The sequence below is a fragment of the Lycium ferocissimum genome, chromosome 5 (assembly GCF_029784015.1).
Source record: "Lycium ferocissimum isolate CSIRO_LF1 chromosome 5, AGI_CSIRO_Lferr_CH_V1, whole genome shotgun sequence".
In the NCBI taxonomy this organism is placed as follows: Eukaryota; Viridiplantae; Streptophyta; class Magnoliopsida; order Solanales; family Solanaceae; genus Lycium; species Lycium ferocissimum.
In genome coordinates, this window is record NC_081346.1 from 33,473,987 (window position 1) to 33,496,163 (window position 22,177).

Here is a 22,177-nt window from a genome sequence, read left to right on the forward strand (position 1 = left end):
AATATTATTGTCCGCAAAAAAAGATATCAAGTTCTATATAAAATATTGATATTTTGAAATTTTGAAACATGATTAATCTTTGGTCAAAGTATGAAAAAAATGTGAATTTAAGAACTTTAAAATTGTACAAAAAAAAAAAAAAGATAGCCTCTATTACGCACTAATTTAGTGCGTATAAAGATAGTTTGGTTATTTTTTTTTTCCCTGAGTTATTTTGGTATCTGGACACACATTTTGGGTCATTTAAGTCGCGGACTCCTAACTGGGCCTGGTATCGCTCAACCGTCGTATCTGTCCTGCCGTTGCCCGGGAAAGTTACCGGACATAAAGACACTGTACATTAACAAACGTATATTCTTGTTTCAATGTTACAAAGGCGGTTGTTTTGCACCAGGATTTCTAAAACCGTGCTCCAATCAAATCTGGGACATAGCCATCAGAGCAAATGGAGTGTAAAGCAAGTTACAAAGTCCAACTTCTCAGTGGCACTAGAAGAGATTAGCAGTTACATCTCCGAATCTGATTTCATCGCAGTCTCATTGAAGAATAGTGGGGCCTACTCTGCACAATGGCAGCGTGTTATTCCTATTGACACAGCCCACACAGCGTATCTCAAAGCCAAATATGCAGCCGAACGGTTTCAGGTCCTTCAGTTCGCCGTTTGCCCTTTTTCCATTAAGGGTTCTAAGCTCATCGTCCACCCGTGCGTCTCTCTATTTTGTTTAATAGTTAATTTTTAATTAGTTAATGGTCAATAACATACCTAAACTGTCACTTTTTCGCGAGTTTTACACCCCCAACTATCAGTTGTTCCCTTTCCAACTATCTTTGTGTTTTACTTGAAGCTGATTAGGCCAACTATAAGTTGTTTCGTTTTCCTACCTGAATACATAGATGGTGATAGTGAAACTCGCCAAAAAGTGATAGTTCAGGTGTGTCTTTGACCATTATCTCATTTTTTATTTCAGTTCTGAAGATTGTGTTGTGTATAAAATTCAATTGATTTTATGTTCAATCCGAAGTTTTGGGTTCAAGTTTCAGATTTTTTAGAATTGTCTATCAAAAGCAATTCAGTTTGCTAAAGCGTGTGAAGTATGTACTGAAGAAGGTTAAGTTAAATGCTAGGACACATTTGAACTAGTTTCCCTTTTCAGACGTGCCAAGTGAGCTTTCCGTGGAAAGGGTATTGTGCAGATACATCAATGTGTATGCAGTTTCCTTCATTCAGACTTGCATCATTATTTTGAACTTTCAAACCCAATTTAATCTCATATTTACTGTTGGTTCCGGTGATTTAAAGAAAAAAAGGAAATTACTTATTGTTCTATGTAGTTGTGGAAAAAGCTTTGTCTTTATAAGATGTGGCTGAAGGTATCTTAGGTTAAAAAGAAGGATAAAGGGCACTTTTTATTTTAGAAATACAGATGATAGAGTGCTCAAATTTTATAATATTGTTTTCTCTTTACCCTTACAAACACCTTGATATTGTCACCGTTGAACCCTAACAAACACCATAGAAGCTTCTCATTGCTTGACAACTTCACCTAGTGTAACGGATGTTTTTCTTGTTCTTTCCTTTCATTTTTCACTTCAGTTGACTTATGCTGTAGAACTATTACTCAATTTTGTTACTGCTTTCAATGTGGTTTATGAGGCCGGCTATTAGGAGGCGAACGGGATGGTTGGTTCTAATTTGGAACTGTCAAATATATGTTCTTATGCTAAAAAATCTCACAAAAAAATTGTTTTATGTTCGCTTTTCTTGTGTTAGTTAGGTGCTGGTGTAAGTGACAGTTTTAGATGAAGGATTAGTTGCTATATTTCTAACTTCTAAGTTGAAGAATTATGTTGTCTGAGAAAGGGAAACATGAAACATGAATGACAAGTGTTTTGTGCTTTTGGTGCAGATACAACTTTCATTTGTTCCCTCGTGATGAGTTAAAAATAGGGATGCCTTCTTATAGTTTCTCTTGTCAATCATCATACTTGACCTCTATGGCTCAAGAAGGTTTTGATTTCAATGCCTGCATATATGATGGTAAGCTGAGCTGGACTGGTTTGAAATGTAATGCGTAACTGATATGTTTCTGTTATTTGTTTTAATGGTTAATGTATTATTAGGATCTTTAGGTTACCTGCCAAAAAAGAAATGTGCAGTGGCTTTTACAATGACCGAAGCACCTATATGAAACATCCGTTATTGTAATATAGAGATGTATGGGAATTAGTGACATAGGCAGAAAGGATAAACCTCTGCAGTTGCTGCTCCATTTGCCTCATTCTCTATGTTAATTATCTGCAACAACAAGTAGTAGATGTTCATAATGAAAGGAAGTATCTGCCTCGAATTCCAGAACTCAAGTGCCATGAAACATAATTCTTCTACCACAATCATCTTATTTTGAATCGTAACAGTTTTCTTTGTGCTCTTTTTCTATAGTAGATGCTACTGTTGTTTGTTGCATACCTTTAGCTGGCCGAGTAGCTTTTGATTGAAAGCTGAATCCTGACAGGCATATCATATTTATCCAAATCGCAAGAATCAGCTGCAATAGATAGAATTGGGAATGCATCACCTATTAGCTGTTCAGTGCAAACTCCATCAGGATATACAGTTGCTGATTCTGTATTTGCAGAAAGGATCAAATCTCGAGTTAAGCATTGGATAACTGCTTGCAAAGACACAAACAAGAAGCCTGAAGGTGAGCAAAATGGTATTATTATTTTTGTCAATTCAACTCTTCTCTGCTCTCTTTTTATACTCATGATGTCCTGCAGATGCTTTAATCAGTTCCTTGAGAAAAATTGTCTCGGGAGATGAAGTATATGGATCCAGACCATGCTTGAGCATAGATGTCTGCAGTGAACGTCAAGTGCGCCTTGTGTTGGAGGTGTCTATCTGGTCTCTTTTACCTTTTGAATTGTTCTCTTGAAATTTCACACAAAAAAAAAAAAAAAAAGAAAGGAAAAGAATAAGCTAAACGATGATGCTTATGGTTAGCAGCATACAATGTTCCAAATTTGATTATGTCTGAAGAATGATGCTTCAAGAATTCAATTGCTGTCAATGTTAAAGGTTCCATTACATGGAATAAAACGTCACTTGATTTGTTTTAGCTGATATTATTGAACTTTTCTGTTGGGTCAGACACTGAAGGATTTTGTTGACGTCATACCTTTACTAACCCCAGCAAAGGGAGGGACAATGAGGCCTGTTCGAGTTGTTTTGACAAGTTCAGAAGAAGATAGGATTCTTTTACAGGTATTAAACTAGCTGACAGTCTTTGGTTTTACTGCTTGTTAATGACTAATTTCTCCTTCTTTGAATATTGCTTTGTACTCACAGAAGGAACTTCAAAATGAGGAGAAGGAGCATAATAAGCGCCTCCGTGGCTTTCGAGAGGTGATCGATTTGATTTCCGCTTCTCAGAAACCTGTTGTTGCCTACAACTCTCTTAATGGTTAATCTCTATGTGGAAAATTCTTGCTCATGTTAGAATTGCGGCTACCGTACCTTTTATGTTATTTCAACATTTTGAATTTTATTTGACAGATTTTACTTTCGTTCATTCCATGTTCTTAGCTCCGTTACCATCAACGCTGGATGAATTCAGAAGTTCATTATGTTTGTTCTTCCCAAATGTACTTGATGTCAACCACCTTATGAAGGAAATCAGCCCTCTAACAAAAGTGAACAATTTGCCTGCAAGTATCTCATATTTGAAACAACGGTTCTTTGCCCCTATTGATGTAGAGATACCTAACCAAGGCAAGTACCAGTGATATCATGAGTTGCATGTTAGATAAATCGTATTTCCACCTTTCTTTATAATGTGGTTCTGTTTAATAGCACTTGCAGCATGTGTCCTGCTGGGAAGTGGCAATATCCCTGTGAAGGAAGTTCTCCATCTTGATAGTTTATTTTAACACTTTTGTGTTCACTGCCTACTCTTTTAGATCTTTTAATTATGTCGATGGCGAAGAAAAAAAAAATTACGTTGCTGACTGGACTAGATTTTTTCTGGCTTTGCATGAAATTTCCATTAATTCCTTTTTCAATTGCTTAAATAAATTCTAACCTGCGTGAAATTACTAACAGCTGAGGTCAGTGAAGTGAAGACTCTTGGACATGATGTTGTGAAGATAAGCGAATTGTTTGCAAAGTCGTGCTCCATATTGAAAACTGCTCCAAGAACTCCTGAAGCTGACGGGGGCCAGTTGCCTGATGCAATTGAATGCTGCACAAACTCGTTCAACCCTTGCTTTACCAGTTCTCATAGTCCTGCTGATGAAGATGTTAGTGTGTGGACTGACAATACTAGAAAGATTAGTATTAAGAATCTGGTTTTCCTATGGGGATTCAGGGGTGGGACATCTGCAGGAAAGCTGAAAAGCCTCCTATATGGGTCACATAAAGTTTTCCATAATGAATTTGATGTTAGGATGGTGGATAAAAGTTGTGCAGTGGTTGTTTTCAGGGATCCTGGCTTTCCGGAAGTCCTGTTGCAGCTAATGGACTCTGGAGGAATCTGCACTAATACCCTGAAGGAGATGCTGGCCGACGGCCTGACAGCTGCAGGTTATGAGACCTACCAGAAAGTCTGTGAGTTGGGTCTATGGGAAGCAGATTTAGCCAGTTCGATGGAAAAGGCTTTGGAAGAAACTGAGAGCTTCTCAGAAGCTCAGTCGAAAGAGTTTTTAGGGATATGTTGGAATAATGATGAAATGATCAACCTGAATGACCTTTGAGACGCTCTATAAATCTGAATCATAACTAGCATTACAAGAGCCAAGACTGGCTGATTTGTGGTATACCGAGTCGATAATACTTGCATCATATATGTTTTGTTGGTTGTCCTCTTTGTTGCCTTTGAAGATGTATGGAGGAATCAAATTCATAATTGATGCATCAAAAGGAGAGAGTATTTTTTCGACGGCTAGCGTGGCAAACTCAACCATTGAAAGTAAAACATGTTCCTTAAGATTTATGGCATTTGCTTCTAAAGACAATCACTTAATAGCTGACAAAGTGGGGGTGATTTGTATTTTTTGGACGATGTGACGGGAGGATAGTTGAATTTTGGAGGATAGTTAAGTAGAGTGGCATTATTTGGTGTACCAAACGGATCTGTTTATTGGATTGTCTTCTTATCTTTTATTCCCTTGAAGTTCTTGCCAAGTTAAATCGCGCTAGTTTGAGTTTCGAAGAAGTGTTTGTTTGACCTGTTTTTGCAACAAAAAGGAAAGGGTTTCTACTTTTGTTGAAGGTTTCCAAACGCAATCTTTCTGAACAGCTGGAAAAACTCATAACTTGAGTTTGCAATTGAGTATGAACTCTAGAACAAACGTGATATGTGAAGCAAAAGTAATGGTTACTTGCATTGTCTCTCAGTTGATGTCTACAGCCTATTAGTTGTCATAAGCATTTCATTCCGTTGTGGCCACTCTTTTAAGCATTAGATCGTTGTTCAACATTTGTTAAACAAAAATAAGTAATTCAGAGCTTCAAAACTAGAGTAATTTGCAATTTGCACCCTTAATGTATGCTCTTTTGTTATGGCAAAAAATTGATACGCATCTAGCACCCTTAAAATGGTGTAAGAGGAAATCACTCCTACTGCTTCTCAGAATTTATCAAACGTAATAAAGAATAATGATAATAAACTTTAGTTTTATTCATTTGAGAACTTAGATTTGCCTTTTCTATTGAAAAAATAAAAAAAATCTGGATGTTATTGTTATATCATTTTGTTTTGTATTTAATGTATATATATATATCATGCTCTTACTTTCCTTTTGGTTAGTCTAAAAAAGGTGCCTTTTTTATAATTAGTAAGTTGGCAATTCAATTATGCTATATGACAAGTTTATAAATCCTAAATTTCAAATGACATTTTAGAACATTATACACATTTTTCGTGTAGGATTACAAGAATCAAAAGTTTTTCTTTATTTTTTAAATTCCGTAACTATTCAAACTAAGCCACGAGAGTACGTTTTAAAATGACAATTTGATGAAAAAACCTGTAGCTATGTGACAATTTGCTATTAGTGTACGGAAAAAAAGGTGACAATTTATGAAATTTATCCGGCTGATTTCCATTATTAGGCAATCTTCTTGAACCTATTAGTGGCCAAATTTTCATTATTTTATTGCAAATGGAAGTCCAGGACCGGAGACGGCGACTTTTGTATTTTGAAGCTGGAAGCAGTGAGCTGATGCGTTAAAACGTTTGCACCCAAAAAGCAGAGCAACTCAAAAGACTTAACTTTAAAAATGGCAGGAATGGCCTTGAAAATTACTACTACAATAAACTCTAATCTCAATAATAACGGCGTATTTTCACCTCCTCCAAACAAGCTACACTCACATCTTTTACCCTCAAATAAAAAAATCTCTGGCCGTAGGATCCTTAGAAATACACCTGTATCGTTGAAACAAAGTAAAAGAATTAGTCATGGACCACTTGGAGTTTCGAATTTGAGTCAGTCAAAGTCCTTTGATGTTGTCATAATTGGTGCTGGAATAATTGGGTTGACCATTGCACGCCAGTTGCTCCTTGACTCAGATCTCTCCGTCGCTCTAGTTGATGCTGCTCTTCCTTGCTCTGGCGCTACTGGAGCAGGTAAAACTTTATTCAATATCTTATACATTCTCGACAAGACCCCAATTTATTGAATATTGGAATGAAATAGGTCCAAATAGTGTAAAGTCGATGTATGCTGACCCAACTAGCTTGGGATGGAGAAGTAGTAGTGGTATTAGTTGTCCTTGTATAGCCGAAGCCAACTAGTTTGGAGTCAAATCTTTCATTTTTGGTCTGTCCTTTCTATATTTAGTACTCCCTTCGTTTCAAAATGTTTGTCTGGTTTTGACTTGGCATGGAGTTTAAGAAAGTAAAGAAGACTTCTAAAGATATGTAAAATGTACCAAAATGTTCTTTAATCTTGTGTTCTTAAACATGCCATATGGAAAGTTGAAAGTAAAGAGCTGCAAAAAAAAAAAAAAGGAAAGAGGCATACTTTTTGAAACGGACTAAAAAGGAAAGTAAGACGAACAATTTGAAATGGAGGGAGTAGTAGTTTCGTTGTTATGGTTGAATATATTCATATGCATACCCTCTTGGACTAAATGCTGTATATATTAACTTAGCATGCTGTCAATCTTGAGTTTATTCAAATTCACGAGCTATGTCAGTGTACTGATTGAAGTTAAATTAACCACAGAGATTAACTGAATAAGTATGGCAATGATCTGTCTTTACACTTATGTTGGAAGAGTCAGTTTGTTTCTATAATAAGTGTTAGAAGTGTTAATATTTAAGTTTGTCAAATTGCTTTATAAACTTTTCGAAGGTAGTTGAAAAATGTTGTGAACTCTTATTCTCTCACCATAGAAATTTGGAGAACATCTCTATCTGCTGACGTGTCGTTTTAAGCAGGAAATTGTATTCCCTATTGTCCCCAGTGACTTGACTGATTGATTGTGGATTCACTGTAATGTTTGGCGTTTGAGCTGTTTCTAGGTCAAGGATACATATGGAAGGCACACAAATCACCCGGTACTGAGAAATGGGAGTTAATGATGAGAAGCCATCAATTATGGGAGAGTCTAGCCGAGAGCATTCAACTTCAAGGGATGGATCCTTTAGAGGAACTTGGCTGGAAGAAGACAGGTGATTTAATATCCTTCCGGGTATCTGCCTTCAGTCATTCTACTTGCCTCTATCTTTAGTTAACGTACGTCCACTGCGTGTACCTTTTTAAGACTTTAGGAATGGGTCTGGACCTTTATCATGTTATATGTCTTGTTTTCTGTTCTATCTTGTTTTTATGTTTGATGCTCACAAAGTTGTGATTCCCTAGAAGCTTATGCGATATAAATATAGGAGAGTATCTAGATCGAAGGTGGATACGATTCTGACCAATGTGTTTTTTAGCTCTACAAAAACAGCCTAAGGGGTTAGAAGATGATGGAGCAATGGTGAAATATCACATTATTTTCCTGTCTTTTAGAAGACATTTTCAGTATTGAGGAGGTCTGTTCCTCCTTAATGATAGACATACTCAATTGTAATTATTTTTCTTTCTCTAGAAAACGCATTTACAAATTACAAAAAGTGGTATATTCTACGACATCAGTGATCAGTCCTGAAGATTTGTCAGGCTTGAGACAATTCTGTTAAGTGCCAAAGTTAAAGTCACCTCATATTTGTTTAGCCCTTCTCTGTTTAATGGACCTTTTGGCAACAGAGAGTCCAACATTCTTTCAGTCTGTTCAAATTGTAGATTGTCCCAAGTTGGTTGAAGGAATGAGTTGTGTCTCCTTATATAGTCTTAGAACTTTTCAGTTCAAGAGCTAACTTTTTCGGGTTGAATTAGGCTCGAAGTCCATTTTCTTAACATGGTATTAGCGTATCAGAGCCAAACCCATCCAAGTTATTGGCTTACTTAGTGTTGGGCCCCCATGTTATGTCATTCACTCTTCAATTGGTAGGCTCAAGCGTGCGCGGGGGGCGGGGGGGGGGGGGTTAGATTATTGTCCCACATTGGTTGAGGGAATAGGTTGTTGTCGCCTTATATGGTCTTGGCAATTCTCACCTTATGAGCTAATTTTTAGGGTTGAGGTAGGCCTAAGGTCCATTTCCTTAACAGAAATAGTGTGGATTTTCTCCATAGTGTTCATTGAAGGCATCTTTCTGCTTCCCTTTTTTTCAGTATACGTCTTTTGGGTAAAAGAGAGTTTAGAAAGCAAATCTCATTGATATCTCTCATTTAAAAGGAAGGTATGGAGTTTTCTCCTGTCCTTCCCTTATACCTATCTCACGTGCTGTGCACAGGCCAAGGAAAAACCTTTCTTCTTTAATAATCATTACTATTCCACTCCATCATATTTGAGATTGTAGGAGAAACTACTGAGTGGAGTTCTTATTATCTGACAGGAAGTCTTTTAGTAAGTAAAACAGCAGATGAGTCAGCAACGTTAAAAAAGAGGGTGGAGGAGCTATCACAGGAGGGGTTGAGAGCAGAGTTCTTGTCCACCAATGATTTGCTATCAGAAGAACCGCAACTTGTGCTTGAGAAGGGAGGTGGAGCAGCTTTTTTCCCTGATGATTACCAATTGGACGCTCACCGTACTGTTGCATTTATTGAGCAGGTTTGTTCCCTTTCCTTCTTTCTTTCTTCCTTCCTTTTCTTCCACTTCGATTCCTTCTTTAGGAATAAGCTTTAATGTTCTTCTCTCTGGGTTATCTTATAATTCTTATATATCGTCACATTGATAATTACTTAAGTTATTGATTATTGTCCAGGGTAACAGGCGTTTTGCTGCGGAAGGGAGATATGCCGAATTTTATCATGACCCTGCTATTGGATTAGTTAGGTTCGACAGTTTCCATATTTACTGTATGTTTGAACTCTTCCTGGTCCATGTGATCACTATTAATAGATTTAATAATTCAGACCTGGAAATAGCTGCGAGGTTGGAGCTATTCAAACTTCGAAGAATACACTGCAGAGTAAGAAGGCTGTTGTGATTGCAGCAGGTTGTTGGACTGGGTCTTTGATGCACGACCTGATTAAGCAACCAGATATTGAACTCGATCTTCCAATTAAGCCTCGAAAGGTTTTGGATAAGATGTAACATGTCCATCGTGTTGTTTACTTTGTTGCATTTGTTTTTGTCGGTCTTATTTTCTTATTGAAGAAATAATAAAGGATTAAAAGAAAAGTAGATTAGAAATTTGTCAAAGAAAAACCATGTCGTTATGTGTTGATCTTCTATAGATGCAAAATTTTTAGTCATCTATCTCATAGCTACAACCAAATGGCATATCAGATGGAGGAGGGGATGCATGGAAGTGAACTAGGGTGAAATACACCCATTCACATGCCGATGCTCATATGTCAGCCCAAACCAGACAATTACTTTTATCTCTTATTTCTCTCTTGTGGCACCCTTTGTCATTGTTTACATCAACAAACAACAACAATAACAACAACAACAACATACCCAGTATAATCCCACCAAGTGGGGTCTGGGGAGGGTAGATGTACGCAGACCTTACTCCTACCTTGGGACGGGTAGAGAGGCTGTTTCCGATAGACATTTACATCATTGTCACTTTTTTTTTATATGACAATTTACATCATTGTCACTATATTACTCGGAACTTCATTTTCTTCTCCTGCCGACGGGGCGGGCGGGGATTGGGGTTGAACTGGGAGAGTCATATCTGATTCACGGTTCTTCACATGAATATGCTAGTCTATCAGCCACCATTTCTTACTCTTCTCCTCTCTGTTGAGCTTCAGACCATTCCTTTTTGTTCAGCTGAGCGTTGTTTTGTCTTATTTAGTTCTCAGATCCTGCATAATAGGCAAAATAAATTCATACAATATTTTAAAAGTAAACATGTGATGTTTTGTGGGTATGTAACTGGATGCTAACCTGATACTACTATCAACTATACTATTATTAACTTTTGTTTGATCCCCTACCTCCCCCTCCAGTGGACCGCTTTCTTTCATATTTCCATTACTGCTATGGAGGGGTTGCTACATAACCCAAGTTACAAACTAATTCTGGAAACAAAAAAGAAGAGCATGAAAAGAGAGAAGAGAAATGAAATCAAAAGTTTCTCCATGACTTCTTATCTCAGCATATGGAATCTGTAATAATCTACTCCTTTATCCCTTTAACTGGTTATTAAATTTAAATAAGATATTGTTTTACAAGCTCAAGATACAAACTCTCAGCAGTTAGAAGAATCCGAAGCTCTTAATGGGATGTCTGTGTGTCATTCTAAATCAGCCTCAAAAGAATCCAAGATTTTCGATGAGTGTCTGGATGTACATTATTGTCACTAGTTGTCTAGTTCCCTTCAAAACCAATCCACCTCAAATAGGGAAATCATTAAGTGAATATCAATAAAGAAAAGGTGAAGACATGGGGCCAGAGAGAGAAGCATGTAATGTGTGATGGCAATTCCATTTATCTTTTTATATATGGATCTACCACACTGTCATAAGTTTTTCGCATGAGACTTTGTCGTGTGCCTCCTTGTCCATAGATTCAATCCTAAATATTTGATATTCATTTATTTGTGAAGCTAAATTTTGCCTCTGTAAACAGGGTCACCTGCTTGTGCTAGAGAATTTCAAGTCGTTCAAGCTGAATCATGGAATTATGGAGGCAGGGTATGCCAACCATCAGTCGGCAACCCTGAAAGCTACTGCATCTGATTCAGGGCCTGTCTATAATGCACAAGATTTGTCTGTTTCAATGACGGCAACCATGGATGCTTCAGGCAATCTTGTCCTTGGTAAACTATATCCTGTTGTTGAATTATTCAACTCTCCTGTGTTTCACCCACAACCAGTATGTCTATAAGCTAGATGTGGGTAGCTCCAAGCTCAATAACACCCCCCTTGCTCCCTTTATAATGCAAAGGATTAAGTGCTTCTTGTTACTTGTTTTTTCTTTTCTAAGTTCATGTATTATTCATTGCAATTGATCTTATTTTTTTTACTGTTGATAGCTAAATCAATGCACCATCTCTTAGGAAGCTGGCTAGAATGCAAGAAAGAATGTCTACCTACTCTGGATGCTCCTTATGTAGAAGTCTATTGTTTAAATTGCCTCATCTAAAAGTTTAAACTATTAAATAGGCGACACTATCTTTTTGTTAGGCCAAGCACGCAGAGATATAACAGATTGATAATGAGAATTGAACTCAAGGCCGCTTAAATTGTATGAACTATATTATCTAAAAGCTTGTGGGACCACACTGGGTATGAGTTGAGCTTATATTATCTAAAAGCTTAAGTTGCTAAAGAGGAGAATAACAACTAAGCCTCAGTTCCAAACAAGTCAGGTTTGGCTCACTGACCATGTTTCCTAATTTAAGCTCAACTCATGTCATCATAAAAAAAAAAAAAAAAAAGAAGTGGAAAATAAGTCAAGTATATGAGTAATAATAATAATAATAATAATTTTATTAAAAGTTCTTGATATTCTTACTGACATATAAATCTATGATAAAGTCAAAATACTCCTAATAAAGCAATGTGTTCAAAATGAACATACTATAAAGGCTAAAACCTATTCCCACTTGTAGATATCACCTATATGGATCTTTTCCTCCATTTTGCTCTATCTTTAGCTGAGTTTGCATTTACTAAAGAGGTGATTCTTTATTTATTTATTTTAGGTCTACAACTTGTTATTTAACACAGATCTTTGCCTAATTTCTCATATATTTATTTGAAAGTATGGTAAATCCAGCTAGGATATATCACTCGTTGCATGTCTTGGCTAACTTCTCGGATATGCTATTCATGATATCTAGAGCCGTTTGGACAACTTTTTCCTTAAGTTGTTTCAAAACGTTTTTTGGGGAAAGTTTCTGCAAAAGAAAATAGTGTTTGAATAGTCGTAGTTCTTTAAAGATTTGTGAGTCTTTTGTGAGTGGAAGAAGAGCTTTTCAATGGAAAGTACCTTCAAAGCTTCTCTCCACTGGAAAAGCTTTTTTGAAATAACTTTTCGCAAAAACTCTTTTAAAAAGCTAAAGACATGTTTTCTCAAAAGAGGATCAACGTTTCAAGCTGTGTAACTTTGGTAGCTGGGGCTCTTGTCCCATTGTTATCGTATCTGGTAGTCCATTTTGTCCATTTTGCTCTATCTGTTGTGTCATCTTATTAGCTTGGTGAATTTGTAATCAATTAATCACATGGCTTCATAGCTAGACTTTCTTCCTGTCCATCTTATTATCCAAATCCTTTAAGGTAAGTGTGGTTTATATAAATGTGCGCTCGTGGCTATTCACCAAGATTTTTCTTACAGGGAGTAGCCGGCAGCTTGTTGGGTTTGACACAGAGGTAGATGAATCTGTCATCAACCACATATGGCAGCGGGTTGGGGAGTTCTTACCTGCTTTAAGACAAGAGTCTCTTGAGGATTTGCGTCAAAGCAGAGAAGTTAGAGTAGGACTGAGACCTTACAGTAAGTGAAAATCAGAAACGTTTATCTTGTTAATGATCGTGTCTGCATTCCTAAAATAATGCTAAAGTTGCAAGCATGCTTATGGACTTGGCTCTTTTTTGATTTAGTTCCTGATGGAAAGCCTGTCATTGGGCTTGTTCCTGGATTTTCGAACGTCTTTCTTGCTGCCGGGCATGAAGGAGAAGGACTGTCGCTGGTATTTTGCTCTAATCTATTTCTGCAGATAAACTGAAAGACATCGTTTGCTTATAAAAGTTGTCATTTTCATTTTAATTTGAAGTCTCTTGTTCTTGCTGACTTTCCAAGTTCTTATATGCTTCTAAGTTGATTTGTAACACTCATGGGCAATGCTTCTCTTACCAGGCTCTAGGAACAGCTGAAATGATTGCTGATATGGTGTTGGCAAATCCTTGTAAAGTAGATGCAGCACCTTTTGCTCTGCTAGGCCGGTGCTTCCACTAAATAGTGAGCCCAATGCAAAGATTGAGCATTAATGAAGCCGAAATTTGAATGCACTCCACCCTCAAGGTCACATGACATCCTTATGTTACTGCGACATGATGTTGTATTTTGGTTATAGCTTTTTGTTCTATCATTTCTGTGCCATAACTGAATAATGAGAAATTACAACTGTTTTTACTGGCGTGTGGATTTCTCAACAGATACTGTCGCATTATAAGTTGATGAGTTGGCTCTGGATGAATTTATAGGTTTTGATCGAGAGATGTAGCTTCTATAGATAGAAATGCTAGAACCATTCCAGCAGAAGACTCATCTTCCCAGCTCTCCAACCCTATGGCTCATATGTAAAACTAAAATAGCAAAATGCTTTTGCTGTGGTTGGTTTCCTAATGGATTTAGTGCTTGCAATGCTTCATTTTGATAGGAGGTTGTGGAGGGCTCAGATTAGGATAGAAATCTAGTAGGTAGTCTCGCTTTTCTCTCGCACTAGTAGGCGTAGTTTTGCTCTACTTTTTATTGCCCTTTGTTTCCTGCTTTTATGTGTTGGGTATTGTCTCTCCATGCTGTTTTATCATGACTTATTTGCCCTTGTTTTTTTCTCATTTTCGCATTGCTTTGATTTGCTTGTCGGTATCTGACTTCTCTCCCCTTGTTTTCTTGTTTTCTTTTGAGCCGAGGGTCTTTCGGAAACAGCCTCCCTACCAAGGTGGGGGTAAGGTCTGCGTACATTTAACCCTCCCCAGACCCCACACTGTGGGATTCAACTGGGTATGTTGTTGTTGTTGTTGTTGTTGTAATGCTTCATTTTGAGTTCTATCTGTTTTAGCTCAAGCATATGTGCATTTGGGCTCATTTGTTCCAGCTAGGAGTATTTGGGTTTTTTTTTGTGTGTGTTTGTTGTGGGGGGGGGGGGGGGGGGAGTTGGGCTGAATTTGGGCAGCTCAGTTGGTTCAAATTGATCCAAGCTTTTACATGGATCAATATTGGCAAAACCCAAGTTGACCCATCAAAGAATATATTCTTAGCCCAACCGCTCAAGCCTGGGGGTTTGAGCAGGTTACACTTTTTTGGGATAAGATAATTTTGCCCCTAGATTTAGCTAAAGACTCATCGTTTAAGCTCTCCAGTCCTGTAACCCTATTCTGTATAAAAGGAAAAAGAAAAATGCTCTTCATGTGGTTGTGTTTCTTACGGATAAAATGCTCTAAATGTTGTAGTCTGAGTTGTGATATGTTGTAGCTCATCTCAATGTTTATTTGGAGTTAAGATTTTCTCTTTTTCGCTTTAATTTGTTAAAATAGTACTTTCTGAGTGAACTTTAAGCATTAGGAGATGGTTAAGGCTCTTCTGTCTGTCCCTTTCTGTTTTTTTTTTTTTAAAAATAATTTACACTCACTTATACAAGTGGCTTGTTAAGATACACATTGACAAGTATTTTATAATAGTGATTTACATGGAAATGCTATTTGGTATCCCTATTGCTGTGATACCCTGACATGATTTAACATTGGAGACCGTAGGGTCCAGAAGCTTGTACGGGATATTGGAAGGGCCCCGTCTGTTTTTAAGTTTGGGATCTGCATTTCTTACCACTATCCTTTTACCCACTTCGTTCAGTTCCTCTGCAAATTGCTCAAATCTTTGCTTTACCCATACATCATCTATCCAATATGGAGATTGTCGTTGACCCAAGTATACTTCATCAGATATAGGCGCCGAAAGTACCTCTAATAGCGCCATATATAGGGTAATTTCAGACTTGTTGGGTAACATTTTGAGAAAGAACTTGTCTGGGTCATGGAGAAACTCCGCGAACTCCCTTGTCCCTTCCATCGGGATGGAACTCCGACATTTGGTTGGGCGATTGAGTGGATGACCCACGTATTCATATTGTCCAAAGTTAACTGAAGCATGAAGACCTGAGGAAATCCATATAAGGGTTGTGAGAGCCTCTACTAGGTCAGAGAGAGTAGTCATCGGGTTCCACCATGTTTCGTTACACTTGTCTCCATGGCCAATTTTCTTAATCTCCAACCACCATTCTTGGATCTCATGGTCAGATCTCAGGGAATTATCATCCTTGTAAAAATGTAGACAAAAGTCAGTTACCCATCTCTTGGTTGCTACCCAAATTTCTAGTCCATCTGTACCATACGGATAATCTTCAAAGAGAAGCTGAACGCCAGCCAGGCAATCTGGGTTGCGGAAAGCCATACCTCTGCAAGTTTGGTTAATATGTTAATTTGTAGTAGTAATTGTAGTAGTGGTAGCTATAATGTACATCAGCAGATTTAGGGGTGATGGAGGGAAATGTTTTCAATGATTTACTTTATCCAAAAAAGAGCAGGAAAATTTCTTCATGTTTTACTTTGGGAAATAATTTTGGATCATTTTCCATGTATTTTCTAATATAGAATTAGGTGAACTATGGTACTAATATACAAGGTGGAAGATGGTGAGTGAGGAAGATGGTGAGTGATACTTTTGAGTATGAAAATTTAATAATAATGTCTAATTGTTGGTCTCAAACAAGGATTTGGAGTAAGAATTGGGATATCTCTAAAAGATGATGACTTCCATAAGAGTTGGAATATCACTAAGAGACGATGATTTTCACCAATAACTGGCGGAAGTAGTTTCCTTTCTTTTAATGGAAAATATTTTTCTTGTAGAAAGCATTTTCAACTATTTGAGATAACCAAACATTGAAAAATAATTTCAAGAAGAAACATATCCTGTATGCCAAACACTTGTTAGGTCACCAAGTTCATACTCCTGCTTGCATACCTTTTCAGTAAATCACCAGGGAGGCTTTGTTCATCAAATCTCCATTCCTTATAGAGTGAAGAAGATAGCTCCATAGAGACTTCACCAGAATAAAGGGTCTTCTCGATGATTCCTCCAGCTTTTAAGACCATACTTCGAGCCAATGCATTAATATGCATAGTGTCCTTGAAGTGAGGATCTAATAACCGGTGAATCGGGTGCATAACACTCAACTGCCTTCTGGTGGCAATAATGAATGGCTCTACAACTGCATGAGTTTTTAGCCTACAATTTCATAATACCCATGAATAATGGAAGTATGGTCAAATTTGGACATTTAATAACACTGCAATTGCTACATGATTTTAGTAATTTTACCAATGGCTGATTAGCTGATGATAACCAGAATCATTTACTGCCACATGAGCTTTAGCAAGCTGCCATAAAGCTGCCTCTGATCCATTGTTCTCTGGATGAAATACCCTGTGAATCTCAGTGCTAGGTGAAACCTCTGGTAAACTTAGTTCTATTGCAAGTGGCTTTAGCGTGGCATCGTCCTTTAAGAATAGTAGAGTTCTAGACGCATAGGCACATACACCATTTTTGTTTATTTTCTCTAAAAATGGCATGAGATAGTTGTGGTGGTCCAAGATGAAAATCCTCCACTGGTGCATTGCCTGCAAAATTGAACTGAACTTTTTAGGAAATTTTGAATGTTCCTCACCATTCATGATTAGTACCTTCGGTCTTTGGAGGTTTTGTTGTGGGTATATTCTATGCTAAGTATTGATGTTACTTCACAATGACTCTGTAATTGGTCTAAAAGTACTTACTTCTTGAAGAGTGAGGCCATCAAGGTTATGTTCTATGTGTGATCGTCTTATTGAACTCAATATTCCATTCGTGCTTCTTGGTGGAAAATCCTGTGATGTCAAAACTATAGCATCAAACACGATATGAAACTTACAACACATTGTTACTGTACAACTTGTCAACGTGGTGCCCGGGACCGTGCAACTTGTACACACCTCGACTAATTTCATGATGTACATGCTACCTCCCACCAGCACAGGTACCGGATAATTCTATCCATCAAGGCTTGGACAGATGAGAAGAAATCACCTACTTTGTTTGCCTTTGTACCTGAGACCTCATGGTTCCCAACCTACTTCATTGACCACTAGGCCATATCTCTATTTATTTCACTATAATCAAGTTATTTATTTATGGGAAAAGGGATAAATTTACCCGTCTACTTTCAAAAATAGTTTACATGTAACCTCTATTATACTTTGTGAACAACACGCCTACTGTTAGCAAAGTTATTAAAAATGCCCTCATTCTAAACTGATGTCCACCGTGTCTCAGGCCCAGTTATTAAAAATGACACGGTGAACATCGTGTGTGTATTCATTTTCTATATTCATTTGAATAAATACCCAGACCCCACTCGTGGGATTACATTGGGTATGTTATTTGAATAAATACCCAAACCATTAAAATCAAGTCTCCTCCTTCGCAGCTGACACCACCATTGTTGTGAATTCAAGGGTCTTCCAAATCAAACATCGTTTCATAAATCTGCCTGCTGGAAATTTTTGCCGTTATCAGGAAAGGAGATTATTTTCTATGATTCTCGACGGTCTGCTAGCATTGAAAAGACATAACAATGGATGCTCAAGCTGAGAAACGAATTACTAATGCAAAAAAGGTGGAGATGTCAAATGGCAATAAAGTTATTGGGGGGTGGGGCATAGGACCCCTGCAAAGTTTAATAATTGAATATGGGACAAGTTTAGGGAGGTCTTAATGTATTTCCCTTCTCATAAAATGCATTCACTAGGGTGAGGCAGAATACTCTAGGATGACCATGTAAACTGGAGATATCTCTTGAAGATTCTCAAGGATATGGGATTTGGCAACAAGTGGTTGAATTGGATTAAATTCTGCATATCCAATGTTAAATTTTCACTTATCATCAATGGAAATACTGAAGGATTTTTTAATTCTCAAAGAGGACTGAGACAGGGAGATCCTCTCTCCCCCCTTCCTCTTCATTTTAGCCATGGAGGGGCTCAATCACATGATCAAGAAAGCTAAGACAAATGGTTGGATGAAGGATTTCAGGGCTCTAACAAATAGGGGTCGTGCCATGGAAGTAACTCATCTGCTGTATGCAGATGATGCTCTGGTCTTTTGTGAAGCTGAGGTATTACAAATCAGGCATCTGAGGGTTATTCTTACCATTTTTGAAGGTATTTCTGGGCTGCATGTAAACTGGCACAAAAGCCATCTTTTTCCGGTGAATCAAGTTGGGAACCTATAGGAGATAGCTGAGAACTTAGGCTGCCAAGTGGGATCTCTGCCCACAAAATACCTGGGCCTGCCCTTGGGTGCTAAAAACAAAGAATTGGAAATTTGGTGTGAGGTGCTGGAAAAATGTGAAAGGAAGCTGGCTAGATGGAAGAGCCAGTATCTATCTTTGGGGGGCCAGAGTGACACCGATAAAATCTGTGATGGATGGTCTTCCTTCTTACATGATGAGCCTATTCCCAGTCCCAAAAAGCATTGAAAAGAAGTTTAACCAACTGAGAAGAAATTTCCTCTGGCATGGTAACAAAGAAAAGAAAGGGCATAATCTGGTGAATTGGGATGATGTGACTCTTAGTAAAACTCAAGGAGGTTTGGGGATAAAGAACTTAAGTATACAGAATAACTGTCTACTACTTAAGTGGCTATGGAGATTCTGCTTTGAAGATAGGGCCCTCTGGAAAAGATTCATTGCACAGAAATATGGTCTTCTAAATCAGTGGACCACTTTAGAAGTTGATGGAACCTTTGGGTGTAGTGTATGGAAGACAATTAGAAGGTTGTGGCCCTTGCTAAATAGTAAAATGCACATAAAAGTGAGGAATGGAATAAAAACAGATTTTTGGAATGAAAATGGATAGGAGATACTAGTCTAAAAGAGATGTTCCCAGACTTATACATCATAAGCCTTCAGAAAAATGCCACTGTCTTTCAATTGTGGAGCAATCAAGGGCGGAACTTGATTTTTAGAAGAGCCTTGAACGATTGGGAAATAGACAGAGTAACAAACTTGCTCCAGATTTTAGGTACCTTCCAGGGCACCTCAATTGGCCCTGATAGACCTGTCTGGGAGCTGCATAACAAGGGAGATTTCACAGTAAGATCTTGTTATTGGAACATGAATAGCAATCAGTTAATGCTAGTAGACTGGCCTTGGGAACTAATCTGGAAGGTCAAAGTTCCTCATAAGGTTGCCTGCTGTACATGGTTGGTGATCAGAAGAGCATGCCTAACTCATGAAGTGTTACAGAGAAGAGGTACTCAGATTTGCTCAAGGTGTTTTATGTGTGGACAAGAAACAGAGATCAATGGTCACCTGTTCCTACATTGCAAAACAGCTGTAAATCTGTGGAGCATGTTCTTATGTTTACTTGGAGTGAATTGGGTCATGCCAAAGACCACTTTTGAACTTTTGAACAGCTGGAAAGGAATTGGAAAAAGAAGATCTAAGGAGAACGGGTGGGAGAATATACCAGCATGCATCTGGTGGAAACTATGGAAAGAAAGGAATGCAAGATGTTTTCATGATAATGGCAGCAGCACTCAAAAGATCAAGATGAAGTGCCTTAGTTTACTTTATTTTTGGTGTAAACAGGATATGGTGGGGGAAGTAGAATCTTTAGTTGATTTTATAGGACATCTGTAAGCTCTAGTTTTTTTTTTTGTTGTTATTTCAGGGTAGTTTCAGCCTACCAAGGGATGTAAGATTATACCTCATCACCATATGATGAGTTTTTTGTGTGAATACAAAGTTACCTTTTACTCAAAAAATAAAATGCATTCACTATCATCACGAGAAAGCACAGATCGTTAGTATTGGATCTATTTTTGCATTCCCTTATAAGAAAATTATGGAGCTTCTGGTTACGCTTATCATAACTCTTTTTAAGAAGTAAAAGCACGTTAAGCATACCTGCAAACTCTGAATTACAGTTGCATTAGTTCCTGCAAGCATCTGGCGTCCAAACTCCTCATCATCCTTCCATGCCAGTTCGTTCCCTGTGCATAATAATTCAGACATGAAACAAAACTTGTCTTGGAGAAGGAAGATTCAATAACCTTCTATTCATAAAACCAGCATCACCTGCAAATAACTGAGGCATTGGGAACTTTGTAGTATAATCTTTGATTCCTTGTTTAATCTCCTTGAAAATCTCTTTGGGTACACTAGCTTCCAGTTTCTTTATCATCCATTTTTCCATCTCTTGGCTTTTCTTCCCCGAAAATAGCTGTTTGATCTCGTCGAATGACTTGAATTGGTTAGTTTCTTCTCTTGACACTGATCCTCCCTGAGAAACGACAAAGTGCAAAGTTGCCTGGATGACGTTCTTCGCAAACTCTGTTAGTTTCTCGGGGCTAAATCTTTCATCCGGAGGGATGCAGCTGTCAATCTTGAACATGTCCTTCACATTTTCTGTTTGAAGAGTTATAGTTTAAGCACAAGAATATCACAGTCCGTATGATTTCTGTGACCAGAAAGTTATACTAGAAGGTAAAGAAATTTCTTGCCTGAGACTGAGTGAATATGTGGTTCGCCAGTTTTTCCTCTCCTTGGATATGGATAAGGAACTGAACCTCCTAAAACAGGTCTTTCCCCTTGCTGAGGATCACTGAGATTATTATAGAAATCGTAGTCATAAACCCGATGCCATTCTCTAATTCTCCCTGCAGTTCCATCTCCTTTCAATGTATCAAGTTCTTGTTTCCTCAGTTGCAGCAGACCATTTGGTGTTTGGCTTGGCAGATAACACTAAACATCATAAGATGATCAAAGGGACTGAATATCTGTTGTTGAAAGATACATGTTAGGAGAAATGCTTTACTCACAGTGTTTGAGAAGAAAATTCTTGCTTTTTGCATTAAATGATTGGGATATATCCAAGAATTGCATTCAAAATGAACCATTTGTCTGAATGTAACTTGGAGAGACAGTGATTGAAGAAAAAACTCGTCTTTGTGCTGGTTCCAGATGACAAAAGCTCCCGGTAATGCAAAATCTCGGTCAACATCGAATGTCAATTCATACTTGAAACATCTTTTACCATTAAGCTTGTTGTGGATACGTTTCCCATGATTCGGGTGCACTTCTTGACTCAACTTCCCTTTCCCCGTACCTATCCAAATGGAAGGAAAAAAAGCAAGTCTATTGTAAGTGAAAGAAAAACTAGTTGTCATAGTGTCTATATACTGTTGGCCTCTCTTGGATCAATTTCAGAGAGATGTATTCGTGAAAGAAAAACTAGTAATTTTAGTGTCTATTATCAAGTTAGATTACTTGGGTCAATTGTAGAGAGACTATATAGTTGAATACGGATAGCTTTTCCAAGGCCTGATTTTGCAGGGCTATGTTGAATAATGATTTCTCCTTTAATGGACTCCGTATGTTTCTTGCTTTCAGCCAGTTGAGCCCTCACACTTCCTTGAAACACATTCAGACAATCAATCATCCTTGAACGTTGTCTCGTATGTTCCATCGCTGTCTTCAAATGATATTTGGTGTCAAATTTTTGTCGTCATAGTATCTGAATTTTCTGAGCGTCCACTTTATAAATGATATATATAGAGAAAGTAATGAGAGGAGAAGATTTTACAAGACGAAGAAAGATTGTCATAGCTTGAGTTTTTAGCATTGCATCAGATTCATTGCCTTGCTCTGAGGTTTTCTTGCTAGTGCTCCAGCAGATTCGTATATGCTTAAGTATGAGAGGAGAAGATTTTACAAGACGAAGAAAGATTGTCATAGCTTGAGTTTTTAGCATTGCATCAGATTCATTGCCTTGCTCTGAGGTTTTCTTGCTAGTGCTCCAGCAGATTCGTATATGCTTTAGCACTAAAGCTGTTCTCTAATCTTTCCCA

The 22,177-nt window shown here is 37.8% G+C and overlaps 3 protein-coding genes across 6 annotated transcripts; 2 read left to right on the plus strand and 1 right to left on the minus strand.

Moving 5' to 3' along the window:
- The first annotated feature begins 256 nt into the window (after positions 1-256).
- LOC132056732 (poly(A)-specific ribonuclease PARN-like) lies at positions 257-5,533 on the plus strand. Its single transcript, XM_059449049.1, has 8 exons — positions 257-703; positions 1,908-2,038; positions 2,514-2,702; positions 2,779-2,891; positions 3,149-3,262; positions 3,347-3,461; positions 3,554-3,769; positions 4,100-5,533. The coding sequence occupies exons 1-8, from the start codon at positions 366-368 to the stop codon at positions 4,747-4,749; spliced, it is 1,866 nt and encodes a 621-aa protein (XP_059305032.1). The 5' UTR covers positions 257-365; the 3' UTR covers positions 4,750-5,533.
- Positions 5,534-6,142: 609 nt separating this feature from the next.
- LOC132056734 (uncharacterized) lies at positions 6,143-14,024 on the plus strand. 4 transcript variants are annotated; one of them, XR_009414923.1, is made up of 10 exons: positions 6,144-6,626; positions 7,527-7,676; positions 8,943-9,157; positions 9,312-9,382; positions 9,463-9,625; positions 11,135-11,324; positions 12,845-13,003; positions 13,111-13,199; positions 13,367-13,531; positions 13,666-14,024. XR_009414923.1 is itself a non-coding variant. In XM_059449051.1 (9 exons), exons 1-9 carry the CDS (start codon positions 6,278-6,280, stop codon positions 13,463-13,465), a joined length of 1,485 nt encoding a protein of 494 aa, XP_059305034.1. In that variant the 5' UTR covers positions 6,144-6,277; the 3' UTR covers positions 13,466-14,024. The 4 variants fall into 4 exon arrangements, 2 of the variants coding, with proteins under 2 accessions (XP_059305035.1, XP_059305034.1); XR_009414924.1 differs by having other exon boundaries at positions 13,714-14,024; XM_059449051.1 differs by having other exon boundaries at positions 13,367-14,024.
- Positions 14,025-14,374: 350 nt separating this feature from the next.
- On the minus strand, positions 14,375-21,831 carry LOC132056733 (linoleate 9S-lipoxygenase 6-like). The gene is made up of 9 exons (XM_059449050.1): positions 21,597-21,831; positions 21,149-21,435; positions 20,831-21,071; positions 20,406-20,735; positions 20,235-20,320; positions 17,065-17,154; positions 16,610-16,908; positions 16,253-16,516; positions 14,375-15,683 (listed from the first exon to the last, which is right to left on the minus strand). Exons 1-9 carry the CDS (start codon positions 21,793-21,795, stop codon positions 14,915-14,917), a joined length of 2,565 nt encoding a protein of 854 aa, XP_059305033.1. The 5' UTR covers positions 21,796-21,831; the 3' UTR covers positions 14,375-14,914.
- Positions 21,832-22,177: the final 346 nt, after the last annotated feature.

What these genes read in the sequence shown, in the direction of transcription:
- LOC132056732 (XM_059449049.1), top strand. Translation starts at nt 366, where the DNA reads ATGTTACAAAGGCGGTTGTTTTGCACCAGGATTTCTAAAACCGTGCTC. An exon ending in TCTAAGCTCATCGTCCACCC is followed by an intron (nt 704 to 1,907) that starts GTGCGTCTCTCT and finishes CTTTTGGTGCAG; the next exon opens with ATACAACTTTCATTTGTTCC. An exon ending in CAATGCCTGCATATATGATG is followed by an intron (nt 2,039 to 2,513) that starts GTAAGCTGAGCT and finishes GAATCCTGACAG; the next exon opens with GCATATCATATTTATCCAAA.
- LOC132056734 (XM_059449051.1), top strand. Translation starts at nt 6,278, where the DNA reads ATGGCAGGAATGGCCTTGAAAATTACTACTACAATAAACTCTAATCTC. An exon ending in CTGTTGCATTTATTGAGCAG is followed by an intron (nt 9,158 to 9,311) that starts GTTTGTTCCCTT and finishes ATTATTGTCCAG; the next exon opens with GGTAACAGGCGTTTTGCTGC. An exon ending in TTCAGGCAATCTTGTCCTTG is followed by an intron (nt 11,325 to 12,844) that starts GTAAACTATATC and finishes TTTTTCTTACAG; the next exon opens with GGAGTAGCCGGCAGCTTGTT.
- LOC132056733 (XM_059449050.1), bottom strand. Translation starts at nt 21,795, where the DNA reads ATGGAACATACGAGACAACGTTCAAGGATGATTGATTGTCTGAATGTG. An exon ending in CTGTAATTCAGAGTTTGCAG is followed by an intron (nt 17,155 to 20,234) that starts GTATGCTTAACG and finishes TTGACATCACAG; the next exon opens with GATTTTCCACCAAGAAGCAC. An exon ending in CATCAGCTAATCAGCCATTG is followed by an intron (nt 16,517 to 16,609) that starts GTAAAATTACTA and finishes ATGAAATTGTAG; the next exon opens with GCTAAAAACTCATGCAGTTG.